The sequence below is a fragment of the Diceros bicornis genome, chromosome 28, assembly GCF_020826845.1.
Source record: "Diceros bicornis minor isolate mBicDic1 chromosome 28, mDicBic1.mat.cur, whole genome shotgun sequence".
Taxonomy (NCBI): Eukaryota; Metazoa; Chordata; class Mammalia; order Perissodactyla; family Rhinocerotidae; genus Diceros; species Diceros bicornis.
Genome location: NC_080767.1, coordinates 14,029,833 through 14,050,576, shown reverse-complemented (window position 1 = coordinate 14,050,576; position 20,744 = coordinate 14,029,833). Strand labels below are relative to the sequence as shown.

The window sequence follows — 20,744 nt, the reverse complement described above, 5'->3', positions numbered from 1 at the left end:
CACATTACTCATTGCATAATGTCTAGAATTCTCTGAGGAAAATGAATTTCATAGGTGTAAAATATATATATAATCACATTTAGTGAATGAGTTACTGTTCAAATGTGCATTTTCTGACTTTAAATCCCTTTTGTTAAACTGCACTCTATAGCTGTCCAAAAATTATGCATGTTGTCTTAGGAATGGGAATCATGCATCTTTTTTAAAATTTGCACTCCAGGTGATTCTAATGTTCTCTGAGGAAGAGAACCACCTATCTTGTGGAGTGCTTGCAAAGTTTAGTATATGGATGTATCACATGAGGAATCTTTGTAAATGATCTGAATCAGTGGGTCTGAAGTGGGTTATAAGATCTGCATTTATGACCATGCACCCAGATGCTGCTGATGCTATTTGTCTATAGAACACACATGAGTAGCAAGTCCTTTTAGACTATCACTATCCAATACCCTTGGAGAGTGCCTTTGCTGCTTCAATTGTGTGTAGGATTGTGATTGCACCAGAGTACAAAACTGAACACTCTGGTGAGACTTGGAGGTGAGATTTCTGTCTAAATGTATTACAATCAGTTTTTTTCTTTAGAGTGTAGATATACAAGCAACCACATTGCATACTGAAGAGCCTGCCCTTTATTTCTATCCATAGAAAAGTCATTCCTTTTCTAATTGTTGAATTTGTGATTAAGGTCAATATTTTACCAAAAGGAAATTTGAGGTCAATTCAGGCATCTGAGTTCTGCAGCAAAGAGAATGGAGGAAATGACTTTATTTTGAAAAAAAGTAAAGAGTAAATATTAGTAGATAATCTTCTTCCTTAGAGTAAACAAATCAAAGAATACAATTTTGAAAACACATCTCCATCTTCAAAGTATTCTGTCTAGCTTTAAAAATATTCCTAGAGGAAAAAAGAATTGACCCGATGGATGATATTCTACTTAGTGTTCTCAAACATGGTTGTCTTGGTGGAGTGAAGTCAACATCATGGTGGAGGGAGCTGTTCCCTTAGCCTCTCCCCCAAAGATACAATCAAATGGACATTCATTAGCCAACAGAGGACACCCACACAGCAAGTAGGATATCTGAGAGATCCACGCAGCCATATGTCTGAAGGTGGGGGTGCTGGATCACCAAGAAGCAATAGAAGGAGGTGAGCAGATCTCCTCCTCCTCCCCAGTCGCAGCGATCTGAGGCATGGGTCCTCATGCTGTGACGAGTGCGTGACTCTGGAAAGAAATGGGGCAGCAGGCAGGCCTCTGTGGGAACACTTTCACTTTTGGAATTGCATCCCAGCTGGAGGGAGTGCTCCACACTAGGGTGGCTTGGCTCCTGCTTGGGTGCTCCCACCAAGACCAGTAGCCCAGGGGGGCCGCCAGTGAGTGTAGAGCAGGCTCACGCATGTGAAAGAAAGTGTCCCTCCTCTCCCCTACCACCTGGAGCACCAGCTTAGCCAGTCAATCAGGGTAGTTGATCTGCGCCAGAGCGCTGGTGCTTGCATGTCAGACCCACCAAGCCGCAGCGGCCAGCAAATGCAGATGAGCCCTACCAGCACAACTTCCAGCAGATGGGCACAACTCCCAGAGGATGAGGCAGGTTCAGAAAACATAGCTCTTGTGCCCTACCTCCAGTGGTGGCAGATGGAATGCTACCAGATACTATGACTATGAGCCAGCAAATGTCCACTTTATCAAACACTATGAAGAAATACATTAACACTCCAGATCAGAAGGAAAATGACAAGACAGAAACCAATTCTGAAGACATAGAAATTTATAATCTAAGTCATAGAGAATTCAAAATAGTTATCATAAAGAAACTGAACAAGTTATAAGAAAACTCAGAAAGACAGTTCAATGAACTCAGGAATAAAATTAATGAGCAGAAGGAGTTCTTCACAAAAGAGATTGAAACTCTCAAAAAAGAAACCAAACAGAAATGCTGGAGATGAAAAACATAATGAATGAGATAAAAAGCCATATAGAATCCTTAAAGAACAGAGCTGACATTGTGGAGGACATAATGAGTAATTTAGAGGACAGAAATATAGAAATGTTTCAGGTGGTGGAGGAGAGAGAACAAAGGTTAAAAAAAACTGAAGAAATTCTCCAAGAAATATCTGACTCAATTAAGAAATGTAACATAAGGATTATGTTACATTTATATAATCTATGTTACAGATATAGCTTCTCCAAAGGGATAGAAGTGAGACAAAGGAACAGACAGCTTGCTCAAATAAATAATAGCTGAGAACTTCCCAAACCTGGGGGAGGAACTGGAATTATAAGTACATGAAGCCAATAGAACTCCAAATTACATCAATGCAAAAAGACCTTCTTCAAGGCATATATTAGTAAAACTGGCAAAAGTCAAGGACAAAGAAAAATATTAAGGGCTGCAAGGCAGAAGAGAATAATCTACAAGGAAATCTCTATTGGGCTTCCAGCAGATTTGTCAGTGGAAACCTTACAGGCCAGGAGAACGTGGAATGATATATTCAAAATACTAGAAGACAAAAACTTTCAACCAAGAATACTCTAGCCAGTGAAATTACCCTTCAGATAGGACGGAAAAATAAAAATTTTTGCAGGTAAACAAAAGCTGAGAGAGTTCATCGCCACAAGACACTCCCCACAAGAGATGATCAAGACCCTCATACTTGAAACAGAAAGGAAAAGTTTTACAAAGCCTTGAGCAAAGAGATACATAGACAGACAAAATCAGAAAATTGCAGCTCTTTATCAGAACAGGTTAGCAAATACTTAATTATAACATTAAAGATAAAGGGAAGGAAAGCATGAAAAATTACTATAAACACTTCCTTTTAATCACAAACTCACAACACAAAGGGGAATAATTTGTGACAACAATGACATAGACAGGGAAGAGGAAAGAGATGGAACCTGATTAGGCTAATTGTGATAAGAAGCTATCAGAAAATGGACTATCTCATCTATGAGATCTTTTATACACACCTCATGGTATAACAACTAAACAAAAAATCAGAACAGAGATACAAATGATAAATAAAGAGAAAACTGAGAACACCACCAGAGAAAATAATGAAACTGAAATGGCAGTCAGAAACACATGTGAAAAGAAACAAGGGAGATATAGAACAACTGGAAAACAAGAGCTAAAAAGGCCATATTAAGCCCTCATATATCAACAATCACTCTAAATGTAAATGGATTCAATTCTTCAATCAAAAGACACAGAGTGTCTGGACTCAAGACTCAATAATATGCTGCCTCCAGGAAACACATCTGAGCTCTAAAGAGAAACACAGGCTCAGAGTGAAAGGATAGAAGTAGATACTGCATGCAAATGGCAAACAAGGGAAAGCAGGTGTTGCCATACTTATACCAGACAAAGCAGACTTCAACATAGAAAAGGCAATGAAAGACAAAGAGGGGCAGTATATAATGATAAGAGAGACAATCCACCAAGAGTACATAACACTTATGAATATATATGCACCTAACACAGGAGAAACGAAATACATAAAGCAACTATTAAGAGACTGAAAGGGAGAAATTAACAGGAACACAATAATAGAAGGGACCTCACCACCCTACTTACGTCAATGGAAAGATCATCAAGGCAGAAAATCAACAAGGAAATAGTGGAATTAAAAGAAAAACTAGACCAGATGGACTTAATAGATATATATAGAACATTCCATCCAAAACCAGAAGAATACACATTCTTCTCAAGTGCTCATGGAACATTATCAAAGATAGACCACATGTCAGGAACCAAGGCAAGCCTCAACAAATTCAAGAAGATTGAAATCATATCAAGCATCTTTTCTGACCATAATGCTATGAAACTAGAAATCAACTACCAGAAAAAAGCTGGGAAAGTCACGAACATGTGGAGACTAAGCAATATGCTACTGATCAACAATTGGCTCAATGGAGAAATCAAAGGAGAAATAACAAAATATCTGTAGACAAATGAAAATGAAAATACACCATACCAACTCTTATGGGATGCAGCAAAAGCAGTACTAGAGGGAAATTCATAGCAATACAGGTACGTCTCAACAAACAAGAACAGTCTCAAATAAGTAATATTAAACTACACCTAACTGTAGAAGAAGAAGAACAAAAAAAGCCCCAAGTCAGCAGAAGGAGGGAAATACTAAAAATTAAAGCAGAAATAAATGAAATAGAAACCAAAAAAAAAAAAAAGTAGAAAGTATCAATGAAACTAAGAGCTAGTTCTTTGAGAAGATAAACCAAATTGACAAAGTATTATCCATATTTACTAAGAAAAAAAGAGACAAGGCTGAAATAAATAAAATTAGAAATGAAAGAGGAGAAATAACAACAGATACCACAGAAATACAAAGGATAATAAAAGAATACTATAAAAAACTATGCCAACAAATTCCATAACCTAGAAGAAATAGATAAATTCTTAGACTGATATGACCTCCCAAAACTGAATCTAGAAGAAATAGAGAATCTGAATATACCAATCATAAGTAAAGAGATTGAAACAGTAATCAAAAACCTCCCAAAAATCAAGTCCAGGACTAGATGGCTTCTTTGGAGAATTCTACCTAACATTCAAAGAAGATTTAATACCTATCCTTCTCAAACTATTCCAAAAAATTGAAGACGACAGAATGCTTCCTAACTCATTCTATGAAGCCAACATCACCCTTATCACAAAACCAGACAGGTATAGCACAAAGAATGAAAATTATAGGACAATGTTGCAGATGAAAAATTGATGCAAAAATCCTCAACAAAATAGTGGGAAACTGAATACAGCTATACATTAGAAGGATCATACACTGTAGTCAAGTAGGATATATACCAGGGATGCAGGGATGGTTCAACATCCGCAAATCAATCAATGTGATACACCACATTAAGAAAATGAGGAATAAAAATGACATGATCATCTCAAAAGATGCAGAGAAAAGCATTTGACAAGATCCAACATTTCATTTATGATAATAACTCTGAACAAAATGATTATAGAAGGAAAGTACCTCAATATAATACAGGTCATCTATGACACCCACAGCCAACATCATATTCAACAGGGAAAAACTGAAAACCATCCCTCTGAGAACAGGAACAAGACAAGGGTGCCCACTCTCACCACTCTTATTCAACACAGTACTGGAGGTTTTGTCCAGAGCAATTAGGCAAGAAAAAGAAATAAAAGGTATCCACATTGGAAATGAAGAAGTGAAACTCTCACTATTTGCAGATGACATGCTACTATACATAGAAAACCCTAAAGAATCCACCGGAAGACTATTAGAAAAAATCAACAACTACAGCAAAGTTGCAGGGTACAAAATCCACTTACAAAAATCAGTTGCATTTCTATACTCTAATAACAAACTAGCAGAAAGAGAACTCAAGAATACAATCCCATTTATAATCTCAACAAAAACAATAAGACATCTAAGAATAAATTTAACAAAGGACGTGAAAGACCTATACACTGAAAACTATAAGACATTATTGAAAGAAATCGAAGATGACATAAAGAAATGGAATGATATTCCCTGCACATGGATTGGAAGAATAAACGTAGTTAAAATGTCTGTATTACCTAAAGCAATCTACAGATTCAATGCAATCCCCCCAATGCAAATCCCAAGAAACCCAATGACATTCTTCACGGAAATAGAACAAAGAATCCTAAAACGTATATGAACAGAAGACCCAAATACCAAAGGCAATCTTGAGAAAAAAAGAACAAAGCTGGAGGCATCACAATCCTGGACTTCAAAATATACTGCTAAGCTATAGTAATCAAAACAGCATGTTACTGGCAGAAAAACAGACACACAGATCAATGGAACAGAATTCAAACCCCAGAAATAAAACCACACACCCATGGACAGCTAATCTTAGATAAAGGAGCCAAGAACATACAATGGAGGAAGAAAAGTCTCTTCTATAAATGGTGTTGGGAAAACTGGACAGCCACATGCAAAAGAATGGAAGTAGACCATTATCGTATGCCATGCACAAAAATTAACTCAAAATGGATTAAAGACTTGAATGTAGGATGTAGGATCTGAAACCATAAAATTCCTAGAAGAAAATATAGTCAGTACTCTCTTTGACATCGGTCTTAGCAGCGTCTTTTCAAATACCATGTCTACTCAGGCATGGGAAACAAAAGAAAAAATAAACAAATGGGAATACATCAGACTAAAGAGCTACTGCAATGCAAAGGAAATCAAGAACAAAAGGAAAGACAACCCACCAAGTGGGAGTAAATATTTGCAAATCATATATCTGACAAAGGGTTAAATATATATGGAACTCATACAACTCAAGAACAAAAACGAAACAACCCGATCAAGAAATGGGCAGAGGATATGAACAGACATTTATCCAAAGAAGATATACAAAGGCCAACAGGCACATGAAAAGATGTTCAACATCACTAATTATTTTATTTATTTATTTTTTCCCCCCAAAGCCCCAGTAGATAGTTGTATGTCACAGCTGCACATCCTTCTAGTTGCTGTATGTGGGACTCGGCCTCAGGATGGACGGAGAAGCGGTGCCTCGTTGCGCGCCCGGGATCCAAACCCGGGCCACCAGCATCGGAGCGCAAGCACTTAACCACTAAGCCACGGGGCCGGCCCCAACATCACTAATTATTAAGGAAATGCAAATGAAAACTACAATGAGATATCACCTCACACCTGTCAGAGTGGCTATAATTACAAAGACAGAAAATAAATGTTGGAGAGGATGTGGAGAAAAGGGAACCCTCACACACTGCTGGTGAGAATGCAAACTGGTGCAGCCGCTATGGAAAACAGTATGAGAATTTCTCAAAAAATTAAAAATAGAAATAACATATGATTCAGCTATCCCACTACCGGGTATTTATTCAAAGAACTTGAAATCAACAATTCAAAGAGACTAATGCACCCCTATGTGCATTGCAGTATTATTCACAAAAGCTAAGATTTGGAAGCAACCCAAGTGACCTTTAACTGATGAACGGATAAAGATCACTTTATATACAATGAAATAACTACTACTCAGCCATAAAAACAACAACATCGTCCCATTTGCAACAATATGGATGGACCTTGAGGGTATTATGTTAAGCAAAATAAGCCAGACAGAGAAAGACAAACACTGCATGACTTCACTCCTATGTAGAAGATAAACAAACATATGGACAAAGAGAACAGATTAGTGGTTACCAGAGGGGAAGGATGTTGGCGTGTGGGCGAAAGGGCTAAAGAGGCACATATATATGGTGACTGGTAAAAATTAGACTGTTAGTGGTGAGCACAATGCAGTCTATACAGAATACAGAATAATAACGTACGCTGAAATTTCACAATGTTATAAACGATTATGACCTCAATAAAAAAAAAAGGCTGTGTTTCTGGTATAGGATTTAACATTTCTCTCTGTGATAGTCATTTGCCAACAGGTTATGCTGCTTTCTATGACAACTCCAGTTTACAATGGTGAGACAATTTAATCAGCATAATGGAACGTTAATATATCTATTGGCTGTGGAAAGGAGAACTCTCATCCAGTTTAAGCTGCACCCTACTTTGTAGGCACACATTCCAAAGAGGGTAGGAAGTGTTGGGTAGGGCCGGACATATTTCTATTTGGTGCTAAGATTGGAATTTGATTGACTGTAGGGGCATATATCAACCTACTCAATCTGGAAATAAAATTCTGATAGAGACTTTGACGGAGCATCAGTTGTTTAGGGTGTGTACTGAAAATTTTCAGGGATGATGTGAATGAGGTCAAATGCCCTCTCTTTGCTTTCGTAAGAATCTCCTAAAAGTTGATTCCTATCTGGAAATTACTTGCAAAAAATAGTTATGATGTGCGTTTGGCACCCTCACAGCCCTGAGATAGTTGCTGCAAAAAAAATTCACTTGTAAACATTTATAAGAGAAACCATCAATCCACTTTAATGCTTTCAACTGGTGGTGGTGGTGGTGGGGGATGGTAATGGACAGTGTAGAGGAAATTATTTTCATTATTCTTGCAATGCTGGGGTAACTTTTAAGAGGCAATCAACAAACACTCTGTTAAATAGTTTTCTGCCTGGAACTTCTTCTCCATTTTTTAAGTACTTCCCTAAAATGCATTCCAAAAATCTAGGAACAAGAGAATGAAGATTTTTCAGATTCTTGATACTTTCTAATAAATCACTTGCCATGGGATCTGTATATTTGGGATAATTCTGTTTTCACTAGATCTTTGCCATTATTGGATATTATCTTTTGAAACAGTTTTTCATTCTTGGCTAATGCTATGGAAATTGTCAAATAATCACAGTACACTCATTTGATGAGCCATTATGCACCTATTAATATGGCATTTGTGAGAAATTTGCATTAACACAAAAAAATGATGTTTAAATTATGTTAAAATGATTAAGTGAAAATAGAAACAGAACAACAGTGACAGCATTGTTTGCAAGACCAAAACCAAAACCAAAACAGGAAAACCTAGATGGAATAGAAAGAATGGAAAGAAATATCCAGAACATTAATGATCATCTTAGACACATGTTTTCTACTTTTCTGAATTACCCAAATTCTAAAATAAATATGCATAAGGTAAAAATATAACAAAAATGAGAAAACCAATGAAGCAGGTGTCCAGTTATGTTATGAAGATTAACTCAGAGTAAAAAGTGTTAAAACACTTTAAATAGTGCAGGGATTGTCTTAAGTGTGTAGAGACTGCACATTGGGGCTGAGCTGTACTGGTGTGCCCTGTCCAGTTATCCACGGGAAACTACCATTTCTGGTGGACCTAGAACACTATCTCTATTCTCATAATCTTCCAGGTCACAGTGTTTATTGTTTTTAGGAGTCAAGAACTTGAGTTCTTGACTTTATCCTATAATCTCAAAAGAGATTGCAGACCACTGATGCCTAGAACAGACTTGTCGCTAGAAGGTAAATTCTTGTTTGTAAAGGCTCTGAACTGGCCTGGATCATAGCCATCCCCTAATTTCTGTCTTCCACCCCCTGGTCTTTTGTAATAAACAACCACTCTGCGGTTCAATGCTCTGGGACTTAATCTGGGTGCTGTTTTCATGATGTAATATACCTGAGGAAAGTGTGTGATATTTTTTATCCAACCCAGAAGTCAAGCACTCGAAATTCCTATAAATTTTATTGTGATGTTTTATTAACTTAGCTACTTGAAGATCTAATATATGAAGTACTAAGATTTTTCAGTGAAAAACACAAAGCATCGTACTCTAAATTCTCGCTAGAGAGAATAATCCTGTTATCCTCTCCAGGTCTTCTTAAAAGATCAGTGAAGACAATTGATAATGCACAAGGATTAGTGGACTTGCCAACTGTCTATTGACAGATTTTTATGAACTCTAATCTTCAGTTAATATACCATGAGGAAAGATGTATTATTTTAGCTCACTGGGAGAAGAGTAACTGACAACATGTGTGGTCCTGGTAGCCTAGTATGTACAAGGCACTTCATATAATTTTTACCATTTAATCTTCAAAATAACCCAAATATTATTATGAAATTTTTACCTATGGGTAAGTTAATTTGATATTTCAAAGGTTAAGTACAATTTTCAATATCTTATAGTTGGTAAATACAAGAACTATGATTTAAAATCTTAGCTTTATGATACCCAAATGCCCATTTTTACCACTATCATACAATGTTTAGTTATTTATAAAATTTTTTTATAAAGCCAGAATTTAATATGATACACTTAAGTTTCATCAGGGATCCATATGATAAATATACACATAAAAATGTATTTACCTCTTTTGAAGACACTGATTGTCTTCCACTTCTGAAGATATTATCCACAATAATGAATTCAAATGAAAAATATCCCCCAAATTCCTTTTGGCTGTAGTGTGGAGAATAAAGGTCTAGGACAGTGTTATTTGATTTATTATCAAATGAGAATATTTTTCCTTTGCTCTGGCTGCCTGAGGCTCAAACACTCAGTTATAATTACTTCTGCCTGCTGTTACATATTTTTTGTTTCTAATCTGATTTTTACCCTAAACACCTTTAATTACATGTTTCCTCAGACCCTTATTGGGCATAGTTTATTTTGTGAATAGTATACAATCACCATGGGCTCTTTCTCCAGATAATTTGTACTTTAGAGTTTAGTGAACCAGATACTTAAATACAGTAGCTATTCGCCTATTATTTATAAGGGTCTGTTGCATTGCAAACAACTTTCTCTTCCTTACCAGTCTTTTTCATGGACTATTTTAGAATTAAAAAAATATTTAAAGAATACCCTTGTCTTGGAGATGATGCCTGGGTTTTTGCAATTTGTTTCGTAAATACATATATATTTTTTCAAAATCCCACCAACAATGATCACCTCAACTCAAAAATCTTTATATTTAATAATACGATGTTTTCTTTTGAGATAATTTTAATAAAAACTTCTCTCTTTCTCTTACCTCCCGATTGGGTTTTAAAATCATCCACACCATTCCATTCTATTAATTAATAGAAAAATTCCTAGGAATTTGAATTTCATTTGCATTTTTCAGGTGAGACCAGAAGATTCTCAATCTGAACGATGGTTATTCCTCTTTCCTAAAAAGAAATATGAGAGAGAATAGTCACAATCAGAGAATTTGGCTGTACATGAATTTCTTAAGAGGGTGTCAAGAAAATAAAATGTATTAAAAATAACGATCAATGATGAAATTCTATTTTATCGTAATTTGTCCTAAAGTTGATGTTTACTCCAGAGAGACTCAGCTTTTTTTGGAAGTCAACTTACCACTCATTTTTACAAACTTTTTCAGTCCCTAAGGTTGTGAGTCAGAGACTTAAGATTCTCTAGAGGGAAAGTCTCTGACTGCACATTCCAAAGACCCAATTATCTTAACTTAGACAGACTTAGAGAAAACCTTCCCCAGCATTACGTTTCTCGGAGTATTCATTGACTATGTCTCTACTAGACAGCGTCAACAGAAGTTGGGGCTGGAATCAGAGTACGTCCAAAAGTTCTCAGAAAAGTTAAACTTTCCCCAAGAATTTGTTTTTCTTTTTATTCTACAAATAATACTAGACCAATCCTAATAGAATCCTAAATAAGTCATTCCACCACTTTAAACTCTTATCTTTCATAATTTTGTTAATTCTACACCACACACAATTTTTCTTTATACCAATATAATTGTAGTATAGATAGATTTTAATTAGTATTTGCCACTTTATACCAGTAATTTTCTGTAAGTTTTGATAATATTCCCTTTTAATATTTGGTAATATTCCCTTTTAATATTTGAAGACTGTTTTATTAAGTAGGATTACTATAATCTAGCCTACAATTTTAATAGTATTGGATATTTTATTTTGTTTCTAATTTTTTGAGATTTTGATGTAATGACCATTGATATCTATGCATCAGGCTACTTAATCTGCTTTTCCTTCTACTGGAAATAACTTAAGGTAAATCTCTACAGGGAGGACCATAAAATGAAAAGATGTAAATGGAGAATTGTTAGTACACATGCAAAATTATTTTTCCCAAACTGAACACTTTACACTACTACTGAAGTATTTGCACAGACCATTTTTTGTATATTTTCTAGAACTTGAGAAGGTGTTTATTCTTTTCTATTTGCATAAAACATTACTTTGTTTTAGTTTTTCATATCTATGATTGCTAGGTAGACTGAACATTTCCTCTATGTCTATTTATTACTTTCATTTTCTCTTTTGTTTTCCATCCATATCTTTTGCTTAACTATCTCTTGGTATTTTGATAGTTTTTCTCTTAGTTTGTATGAATTCTTAATAGGTTAACAATTTGCTCTTCAAATTTTTGGCAAAACTTTTCCAACTTGTGGTTTTCTTTCTCATTTTTGACATGCTTTTAAAAATTTTCATTGAGGTAAGATTTTCATATGATTGCTGAAAACAATATGAATGAAATTTATTTCTATGACTTGATTTTTTTTTGTTTCCTCTGTATGACAACTATGTGGTTATATGTCTAAGACATGGCACAGACTGATATTTTAAAAATATTAACTAATTTTCCCAAAATACTTTGTTAAAAATTTGTCACATCATTTCCCCCCTTATTCATTCACCAGGAATTTATTGAGTACTTGCTACGGGCTGGGCATTATGTTCAACACTGAGGTGAACTGGGACATAGTTGATAGAAAAGTATAGGTTCAAAAATTTTGAAGATAAACCTGAGAAGCATTATATTATTGGTCATAAAGTTTCTAACTTTATCTGTAATTTGTTTCTTCTTATGCTTAACACTATATCATAAGCAGTTTTTCACATACCATCCAATACTCAGGGAACACATGCATCTTGCTCTTGTAGAAAAAGATGGCTTTGGAGTTGGATACACATGTGTTAGGATGTCAGTTTCCTGACTTATAGCTTGGTTACCATGACTAAGATATTTAAGCTGTAAACTCAGTATTATCACTATCTTGTATGGCTGTTATGTGATAAAGAGTGCTTATAATGCTTCTTGGTGTTTAATAGGTGTTCTATAAAAGACAGCATTATTATATTCGATTACGAATCAGTGAATCTAAATTTATTTTGCCTACTGTTAATGCTAAAAATAATCACTTCCAGTTGGTTTTGGTAAATAAAACAGACATGTAATCATTCTGCTTCTAGAGGAAGCTATAAAAATCAATAGAAAGAGTATCAAAATGAATCATTACCACCAAGGAATGGAATCTATTCCTTGATGAGTTGGGGAAAATACAGATTGTTTGTATGACACAAAATTATATAATTTATTGAATTTGATTATATAAAGTCTTGACAAGTCGTTTAAGCTCATTCCACCTAAATTAGAGAAGGCTCTTTTTTCTTGATAAGTGTATTCAAGTCGATTTAACTCAACTGCACATTGGCAGACCAAAAAGCCATGGGAGACACAAAGATGAGTATTGTACAGCTCTGACAAGTCATGGAGAGATCGCATCTGCAGTAACATCCTAACTGGTCTCTCATCTTCACTCTTGCCATCCTTCAATATATTCTCCAGACAGCAGCACGGTGGATTTTCTTAAAATGTGATACAGATCAAACCACTACTCTGCTTACATTCTATTATGTCATTCCAGCTGGGTTTCTGTTCTGATTTGTTCTTGCCTATGCCTTATTTGTTAAAATTTTTTTGAATAGCATACCTTATCAAGGCCCAGTTTCACATTCATACTAAACTGGGAAATGGCCACAATTTCATATCTTGGGAGGACTATCTTCCGGAGAGTAAAGTTTGTCTTAAGATGAGAGAAGATGCTGCAATCTGACTACGAGTTCTCTACTTTCATGTGCAGCACAGGTTCCTAAAAACAAAGTGGAAATATTTGCAAGAACTAAAGCTCATACTTTCAAGGATCAGGGCTGTGATGCCCATGCTCATTTTGGGTGTTTCATTTGCAGCCAGGGCTAAGGGCGCACATTTTACTTTTCCTGGAGGTTTGTGTGGAGTGGGGGTGGGTGAAGAGCATGGTATGACAGGAATACAGGAGTTGGCAGGTCAGCATAGCCCGATTCCCTGTTCACTGCAGATGCCTGTGTCCAATGCTACCAGATACCAAAGGGACAGATGCTGATAAATTTTTAGTTGTGATACACATACAGTTCCATCCTTGGGAGACAGCAAGCGAAACATATTTGGACCATGAAAAAGTCAACTCCATCCTGGATCTAGTTGTTTAGAGAAGATGACTCTTGCAGAAGCATCTGAAATCTGAGGACACTCTCTAGGCCTGTAGTGATCCATCCAGGTGGGATAAGGCCATTTTATTGGGTTTTGCCTCTGGATGGCTGGTTGGCCTGCTCCACAGGCAATAATTAGCTCATCTACATCCCTCAAAAACACTGATAGACAAAGTCATTGAATAAAATATCACACCCACTGGAGTTTGATGAGGCATGAAACTTTAATTTCAATACTTTGTTTACAGATTTTCTTTTCACCCATATAAGCAAATAAGACGAATATGTATAGGCTCAATGTTTGTGATTACCTGCAATCAGTGTTTGTTGTAAATGATTGTAGAGATTGGGTGGGTAATAGGGTTAACGCTCCTTGCTCCTCTTCAAATAACACCATCACACAATGGTCGTTGTTGTCTGGTAGTGAAATGTTTAAATAAAGATGAAAATCAGAATAGCCGTGTTGCTTTTACTCATGATACAAATTCTTAGTCCCTACATTTGGAGAGATTCTGAATTGATGGACTGGGCATCTAATAACTAAGAAAGAAAAAAGTTTTCTCATGTACACTAAGGGTACTTGGATTAAGAACACCGGCACAGTGCCTACTCATTGAATCCTTTCCACCTATATGGTTCCTTCATCAGTCCATTCACCTTCACCTGAATCATTCCTTGCAAGCGCTGTCATGTTCAGGCTGGGACCTTCTGTGATAATTACAATTGTCTCACCTCCTCTAAACCTAAGGCTCAGGGAGATTATATCTATGCTAGCAGCAATCACCTTCTCCATTGAATAAAGCCATCATCCACATATATCCAAGGAAACTTCTGTGACAAAGAGGAAGTAATGTGTACACTTCAGCCTTATTATTCCCCAGCTCCAGTGAGGGTGGAAAAGACAAAGAGAAACTCATCAATATCCAGTATTGGTGAAATTATCATTTATGTAATTTTGTTCACGTATATTAAATATATCCATGAATCTTTTCCCACAGTATGTGTGTACATGAGTAAATCATTTCTTTTGCAATGTAATCTCTAGGGGGTAGGAATCTTTTCTTTCTCAGCCTTAGTTGATCAATTCAGCATGCTGTAAGAAAAATAGTAACATGGGGGGTGTGTGTTGATGAATTCACTGAGACATTCAAAGTACAATATGAGAGTATTCTGACATTATAATCATAGATACTTCAAGACCTCCTGAATGCTGTTCCTTTACTGCACTTCATGTACAGGATTACAATTGTGCAAATCCTTGCCATGATGTCTTTGCATAAACACGGTATTTACTCATGCTCCATATACATATCCCAAAGAATCAAAATTATTTATCGTATAGTTCATCAAATCTAAAAGCATGTTTTTCGTATTTTAACATTTAGAAACTAAGAAAAGTTCTAAAGTTGATGGCATCTCGGTTTTATGAATTATGATATATATATAACTTGAGTTATATCCACACTTATGTAAAAATACCTATTTCTTCCTAAATTCAGACACAATTGCGAATCCCATAAGGATAAATTATTTCAAAATTTACTAGGTTTAAAATTTTACACTCTTGGTATATTAGTTATTATCATGGTGATGCTAGAGTTGAACTCTTAGATGATATAGCAAGTCAAACATGAAACAATAAGCAATTGTCTAATTTTAATGTTATGTTAATAGTGAATAAATGCTTAATACTTTTCTGGAAATAGAATTCATTCTGCATAAGTGATTCATTAATAAAAAGAGTTTTATTTACAATGTCAATCAAGATATCAGGCTTAATGTTGAGCTCCTGTTGAAAAATGAGCATTTTCCAGGGTTTGATTTCAGCCATCTATTTTGCAGCTTTCTGGATAGTGTTGGAGATTATCCAGATGAGTGTGCTTGCTCTAATGTTCTTTAAGGACAGAAATTAAGACAGGACTAAAGGATTTCTAATCAGCAATTTTTTCACAGCTGCTTTCACGTGTTTGTTTCGTAGACTGTAGATGACGGGATTCAACATGGGGGTTAACCCAGCATATACAAAAGTCATAAATTTATCTATTTCCTGTGAATCTACAGCTGAAGGCTTCAGGTACATAAAGAGAGCTGTCCCATGGAACAAAAGCACCACAATCAAGTGGGCTGCACATGTTGAAAAGGATTTGCTTCGACCATCCGCTGAGCTGATTCTCATGATGTTGGACAGAATGAGTGCATAAGAGACACCAATGAGGAGCATTGACATAGGGAGAAGAAGTACGCTGATCACCAGCATGATTAACTGCACCGTGGAGGTGTCTACACAAACCACTTTCAAGACAGCCAGTATTTCACAAGCAAAATGATTGATGATGCTATTACCACACAGAGACAACTGCAGCACAGACACTGTTTCCATCAGGGCAGTGAGGCAGCCCGTCACGCAGCAGCCAGCTGCAATCTGCACACAAACCCTCTTGTTCATGATGATGGGGTATCTCAGGGGGTTGCAGATGGCCACATACCGGTCATATGCCGTCAAGGACAGGAGCACACACTCAGTGGAGCCCATGGCAAGAGAGACGTACATCTGAACAGCACAGCCTGAGAATGAGATGGCGTTTTTCCCTGAAACAAAATTTGCCACCACTGGAGTGAGAGCAGGAGAAGTGTACCAGATGTCTAAAAAGGAGAGGTTGCTGAGGAAGAAGTACATGGGTGTGTGTAGGTGGGAATCCAGGATGGTGATAGAGATCAGAATCATATTACCCAGCAAGGTGAGCAGGTACATCAGCAAGCACAGCACAAATATGATGATCTCAACTTTGGGGTACCGGGAAAATTCCACGAAGAAAAAAGTTGTTACAGATGTCGAATTTGCCTGGAATATTTTATTATGTCATGTTTATTTGTATACATGCATAGAAGGATTAACATCACATATTATATAAAAACATAAAATCTCCTTCCTTCGTATTTTCTGTTATTCTTTCTTCATATAAATTTGTGGTCTGTGCTTAAATGCTTCTCCAGCTTGGTGATAATATTAATAATATATGTTTGAAGAAATTTGTCATTAACGTGAAAATTTCAGGCAGGAAGTCAATAGATAAAAATCCTTAAGCTGCTATTTTTGCTACAAGAATTTTTTTGGCAATGTTGGGGAGGGGGGAAGGTTTATTTCATAAACATCATGAGAGAGAGAGGAAAGAAACAGTCTTATGTGTTTTTTCATTTTCCAAAACCACATTTATAACTGATCTATGGCAAAGTCATTCATTTACCTCTGAACCATTGGAGTGATCTTCCTCCTCTTGTTTGGTAACTTACTTAGGAACTGTTTTGCTTTCCAATTTCACAGTTTCTTCTGCCACTCCTGGAGGTCTGTCCAAAATACTTTGGGAGATTCAGTGAGTAAAAAGAGATACAGATTTCTGCAGCTACAAATTAATTAACTGAAAACCTTGAACATATAGACTCAAGTTCAGAGTTTCTGTCTCAAATCCAGAAAGATGGTGGCAGATATTGTCATCGTGAGAGACACTGGCAGAGATTTCCTTCATAGCCAGAGTTGCCCTGACATCTGTGCTCCCGAAACGTTTTTGAAAAGACCAAGCGTTGGCATTGTAAAGCAGTTTTAAGTTATTTGTTGCTTGTGAAAAGTTTCTAATTCATGCAGTAAATTAAAGTTATAAATGTCTTTTTGCAGTATTACAAATTCTGAAACTCCAGGGACAATGTCCCATAGATCCAATGATAGTCAGTATCTGGTCTGTTCTAATTGCAGTGTTATTCAAACAGTAAATAAACATGTTTCTGACTATGCTGTCTTTGGGAAGGGGAACTTGGCTCTGTTCCTGAATGTGTTATGAAATCAGTCAAGCTGGTTAATTAAAATAAAGTTAAGGGGAATAAATAATGTTCACAGTTTCTCCTTTCAATTGAAGGAGGGTCTCATAATACATAATATAACGTTATAATATGGAGCCCACCAAAGATGGAGGAAGGAGAGTTTGAGTAACTGTTCTATTGCTCATCATGGCTTAAAGATAAGACTTATGAGATAGCAAATGTTCTTTGTGGAGCTTGAAGAGCCATTTGTTTTAAGGAATACTTCCTTCAAGGTAGAGCCCTTTTGAGAAGATAGCTTCACTGTATAAAGGCATTTTGATCCTTCAAAAATCCACTGAACACTCTATTTATTTGAGTGATCCTTTATAACCTCTGTTCACAATTTTACCACTTTCCAAGTGACGGACTAGTGGTGAATGGTGTGTGGTGGTGTGGAGAAAATGTGCTGTCAATTTCATCACTGTACAACTGTGATCGGATGATTTGTTTTTTGGTAACAGATTGTAATCACGGTTATAACTTAATTATTTGTATCACATCAAATATGTCCTCATTCTCAGAGAAGATTATAAATTTGAACTATTGCCAATACTTTTAAAAACACAACCAGAAATCCCCTTCTCCCTGTCTAGTTTATTGCAATCAGAATGCAGCCTTGGGGTCTTTCATTTACTCTGTTCCAATGGGGATACAACATTTGAGGCCCTGGGATGATGCATATGATTCACTTATTTAACTATAGGAAAGCTTGGTGCACAGGAAAGGCTAAGGCTTTAGTGTTACAAACACTTTCCACTTCACCACTTCAGTTTTGTCTCCTAGAGCAAGTTGATGATGCTCACTGAGATTCAGCTTATTTGTAAAAGGACAATGACAATGTTTCTTTATCAGAGTTGTTGTGAGGAATAGAGATATTTTAAGAAAAAAATTAACATAATAAGTACCTGATATATATACAGTAGGTATTTATAGATAATAGACTTTTCTCCCTTCTATGGTTTTCTACTTGCGTCTTCAATCTTCTTCGTTTTTGTCTTTATTTCTCCTTCTCACCGTTTCCCTCCTTGGTGGACTATGGCAATGTCTTTGCTTTTCTTTCCTCATTTAGACACGATTCACTGCAACCACAACACTAATGGTTGAAACAAAAGTGTGAAAAGAAGTTGACTGATATCTGGTCCCAAGGTCTCACTTCCCTCTGAACTTTTTACCCAGTACCATTCCCAACTCACTTGTTCAATTCCTATAGACCAAGGCTTGTGAGGCTGGAAGCAAATCATTTAGCTTGACCTAACTGTGCCTAGGGGCAAAGGTCAGAAGAGGATTCTACATTAGGGCTGCTCCCAGAAAGACTCAGAATGAGATAGTGACCAAGACCGAGGAAGATTGCCGACTTGTCTCCCCACTATGTATAAAGCACCAGAACACCCTTCAGCTTTGGAGATACCTCAAAGCACGCTGAAAAGAAGAGAAATTCTGAACCTCCACGGAATTTTGTGTCTAAAAAAGAAATAGCCAAAATCTAGGCAAGTTTCCTGATGCTATGAGTCTCTAGTCTTCTCCACCTCCATTAATAGCACTAGCACTTACTCACATACTAGGCCAAAAAACTAGAAGTAATCCTTGCTTCCTTTTTTTCTCTCTTATCCCACATCCAGTACAAAGGAAATCTGTCAGATCTTCCTAAAAAGTATATCTCAGACTTCCAACTTCTAGTAATGATAGAGTATCTTGTGGCGGACTAGCTTAGATCAGACTAACCTTCCTACTACTAACAATTGTAAACCAGAAATCAAGTATAACAACTGCTTGAAGGCCCTGGAGAGTGACCTGGAGAGCAGGCAGAACAGGAAGGGATTCAACCTCCGAAGGAAGGGATTCAACCTCCGAAGGAAGGGAACCACACTGGGTGAGATTTGCATTTATATAGCTTTTCCTTTGAGGGCACTCCCACGTCTGGGTAGCAGATGGCACTCATGCAGAAAATAGCAGTCTTATTGATCTGAGAAGTCAGAGATTAGCGTTTGGGGCTTCCAGAGAAGCTGAAAATTTAGGAAGAAATCCTGGAAAAGAGGGAGCCATAAAGAAGGAAACTAAACTATATGTAATATCTCTCATCAAATCCTGACTGACCACTGAGTTGGGCATGAAGATACTGAGACTTCTTGGAATCCGAGGAAAAGTGACAATTAGAAGGCTGAAAGGGTTGAGCAGAGATTTTAACAAGAAGCTCATGGCAGGGGAGACAGAGTTTGGCATTCATGTCCCACCAAAGGGAGGGTTTGGGTAAATATTTCTAGATTTCCATTGAAGCCCAGGTTGTTTCTCCATGCATCAGACAGGCACACAGCCCAAGCATAATGGACGTAGTCTTAAGTGAGATTTGCAGTTACCTCACACAGAGCATTTTAGTTAAGATGCATCTCATTTTATATCCTAACACATTGTGTAGCATATGAAACATTCTTCAGGGAGCCATGTATTATACAATAATCTGTAACCCCAAAAGGGTTTATTTACTATAAGTTATTCTTTATCCAGGGACACTCTGAAAAAGGCATTGATTAGATAAAGTCACTTGATCCCAGCAACCATTATTAGTCTCCACTCAGATCCAGTTGATAAGGAGCCTACACTGGGCAACCTGATTTCTTCTCTTTCCTCTGAGAGATTCCTCCTGGTAAAGGGAGTGAATGGATCACAGGTCAGTTGCTTTAACTCTTTCATTCTTGGGCAAATGGAAATTTTCTGCCATAAGGTTTTTATAATTTACATTAGGTGATTTAATATTAATTCACTCAGTGAAAGAAGTTGAGGAACTATACTGAAACCCTGAGAGCAATCACTATAAATACTAAAAATAGATTTAGCTTAAAAGCTAATGGAGGAGAAACAATGGAATAAAAATACTAATAATTTAAAACTTCATTAATAAAAAATACAGAAATAAAAGAAAAAGAGAGGGGACAAATGGAAAGCAAACAGTAAGATGATACATTTAAAGAAAAACATATTAATCATTGAATTAAATATAAGTAGACTAAAAACTCCAATTGAAAGACAGAGATTGTCAGACTGGATAAAAAAAGGAAGACCCGATTTTATGTTGTTTTAAAAAATAGACTTTGGACAAAGATACAGGTAGGTTGAAAGTAAAAGGATGGAGAAAGATATAAAAAATCAAAGACTAAATGAAAGTCAGAATGGCTATATCAATAAC

At 36.4% G+C, this 20,744-nt stretch overlaps 1 protein-coding gene across 1 annotated transcript; it reads right to left on the bottom strand.

Moving 5' to 3' along the window:
* Positions 1–15,408: 15,408 nt before the first annotated feature.
* On the bottom strand, positions 15,409–18,804 carry LOC131393789 (olfactory receptor 13F1-like). The gene is given in 2 exon segments (XM_058524820.1): positions 15,409–16,652; positions 18,757–18,804. Coding segments are annotated over 2 exon segments (1,080 nt in total). The 3' UTR covers positions 15,409–15,620.
* Positions 18,805–20,744: the final 1,940 nt, after the last annotated feature.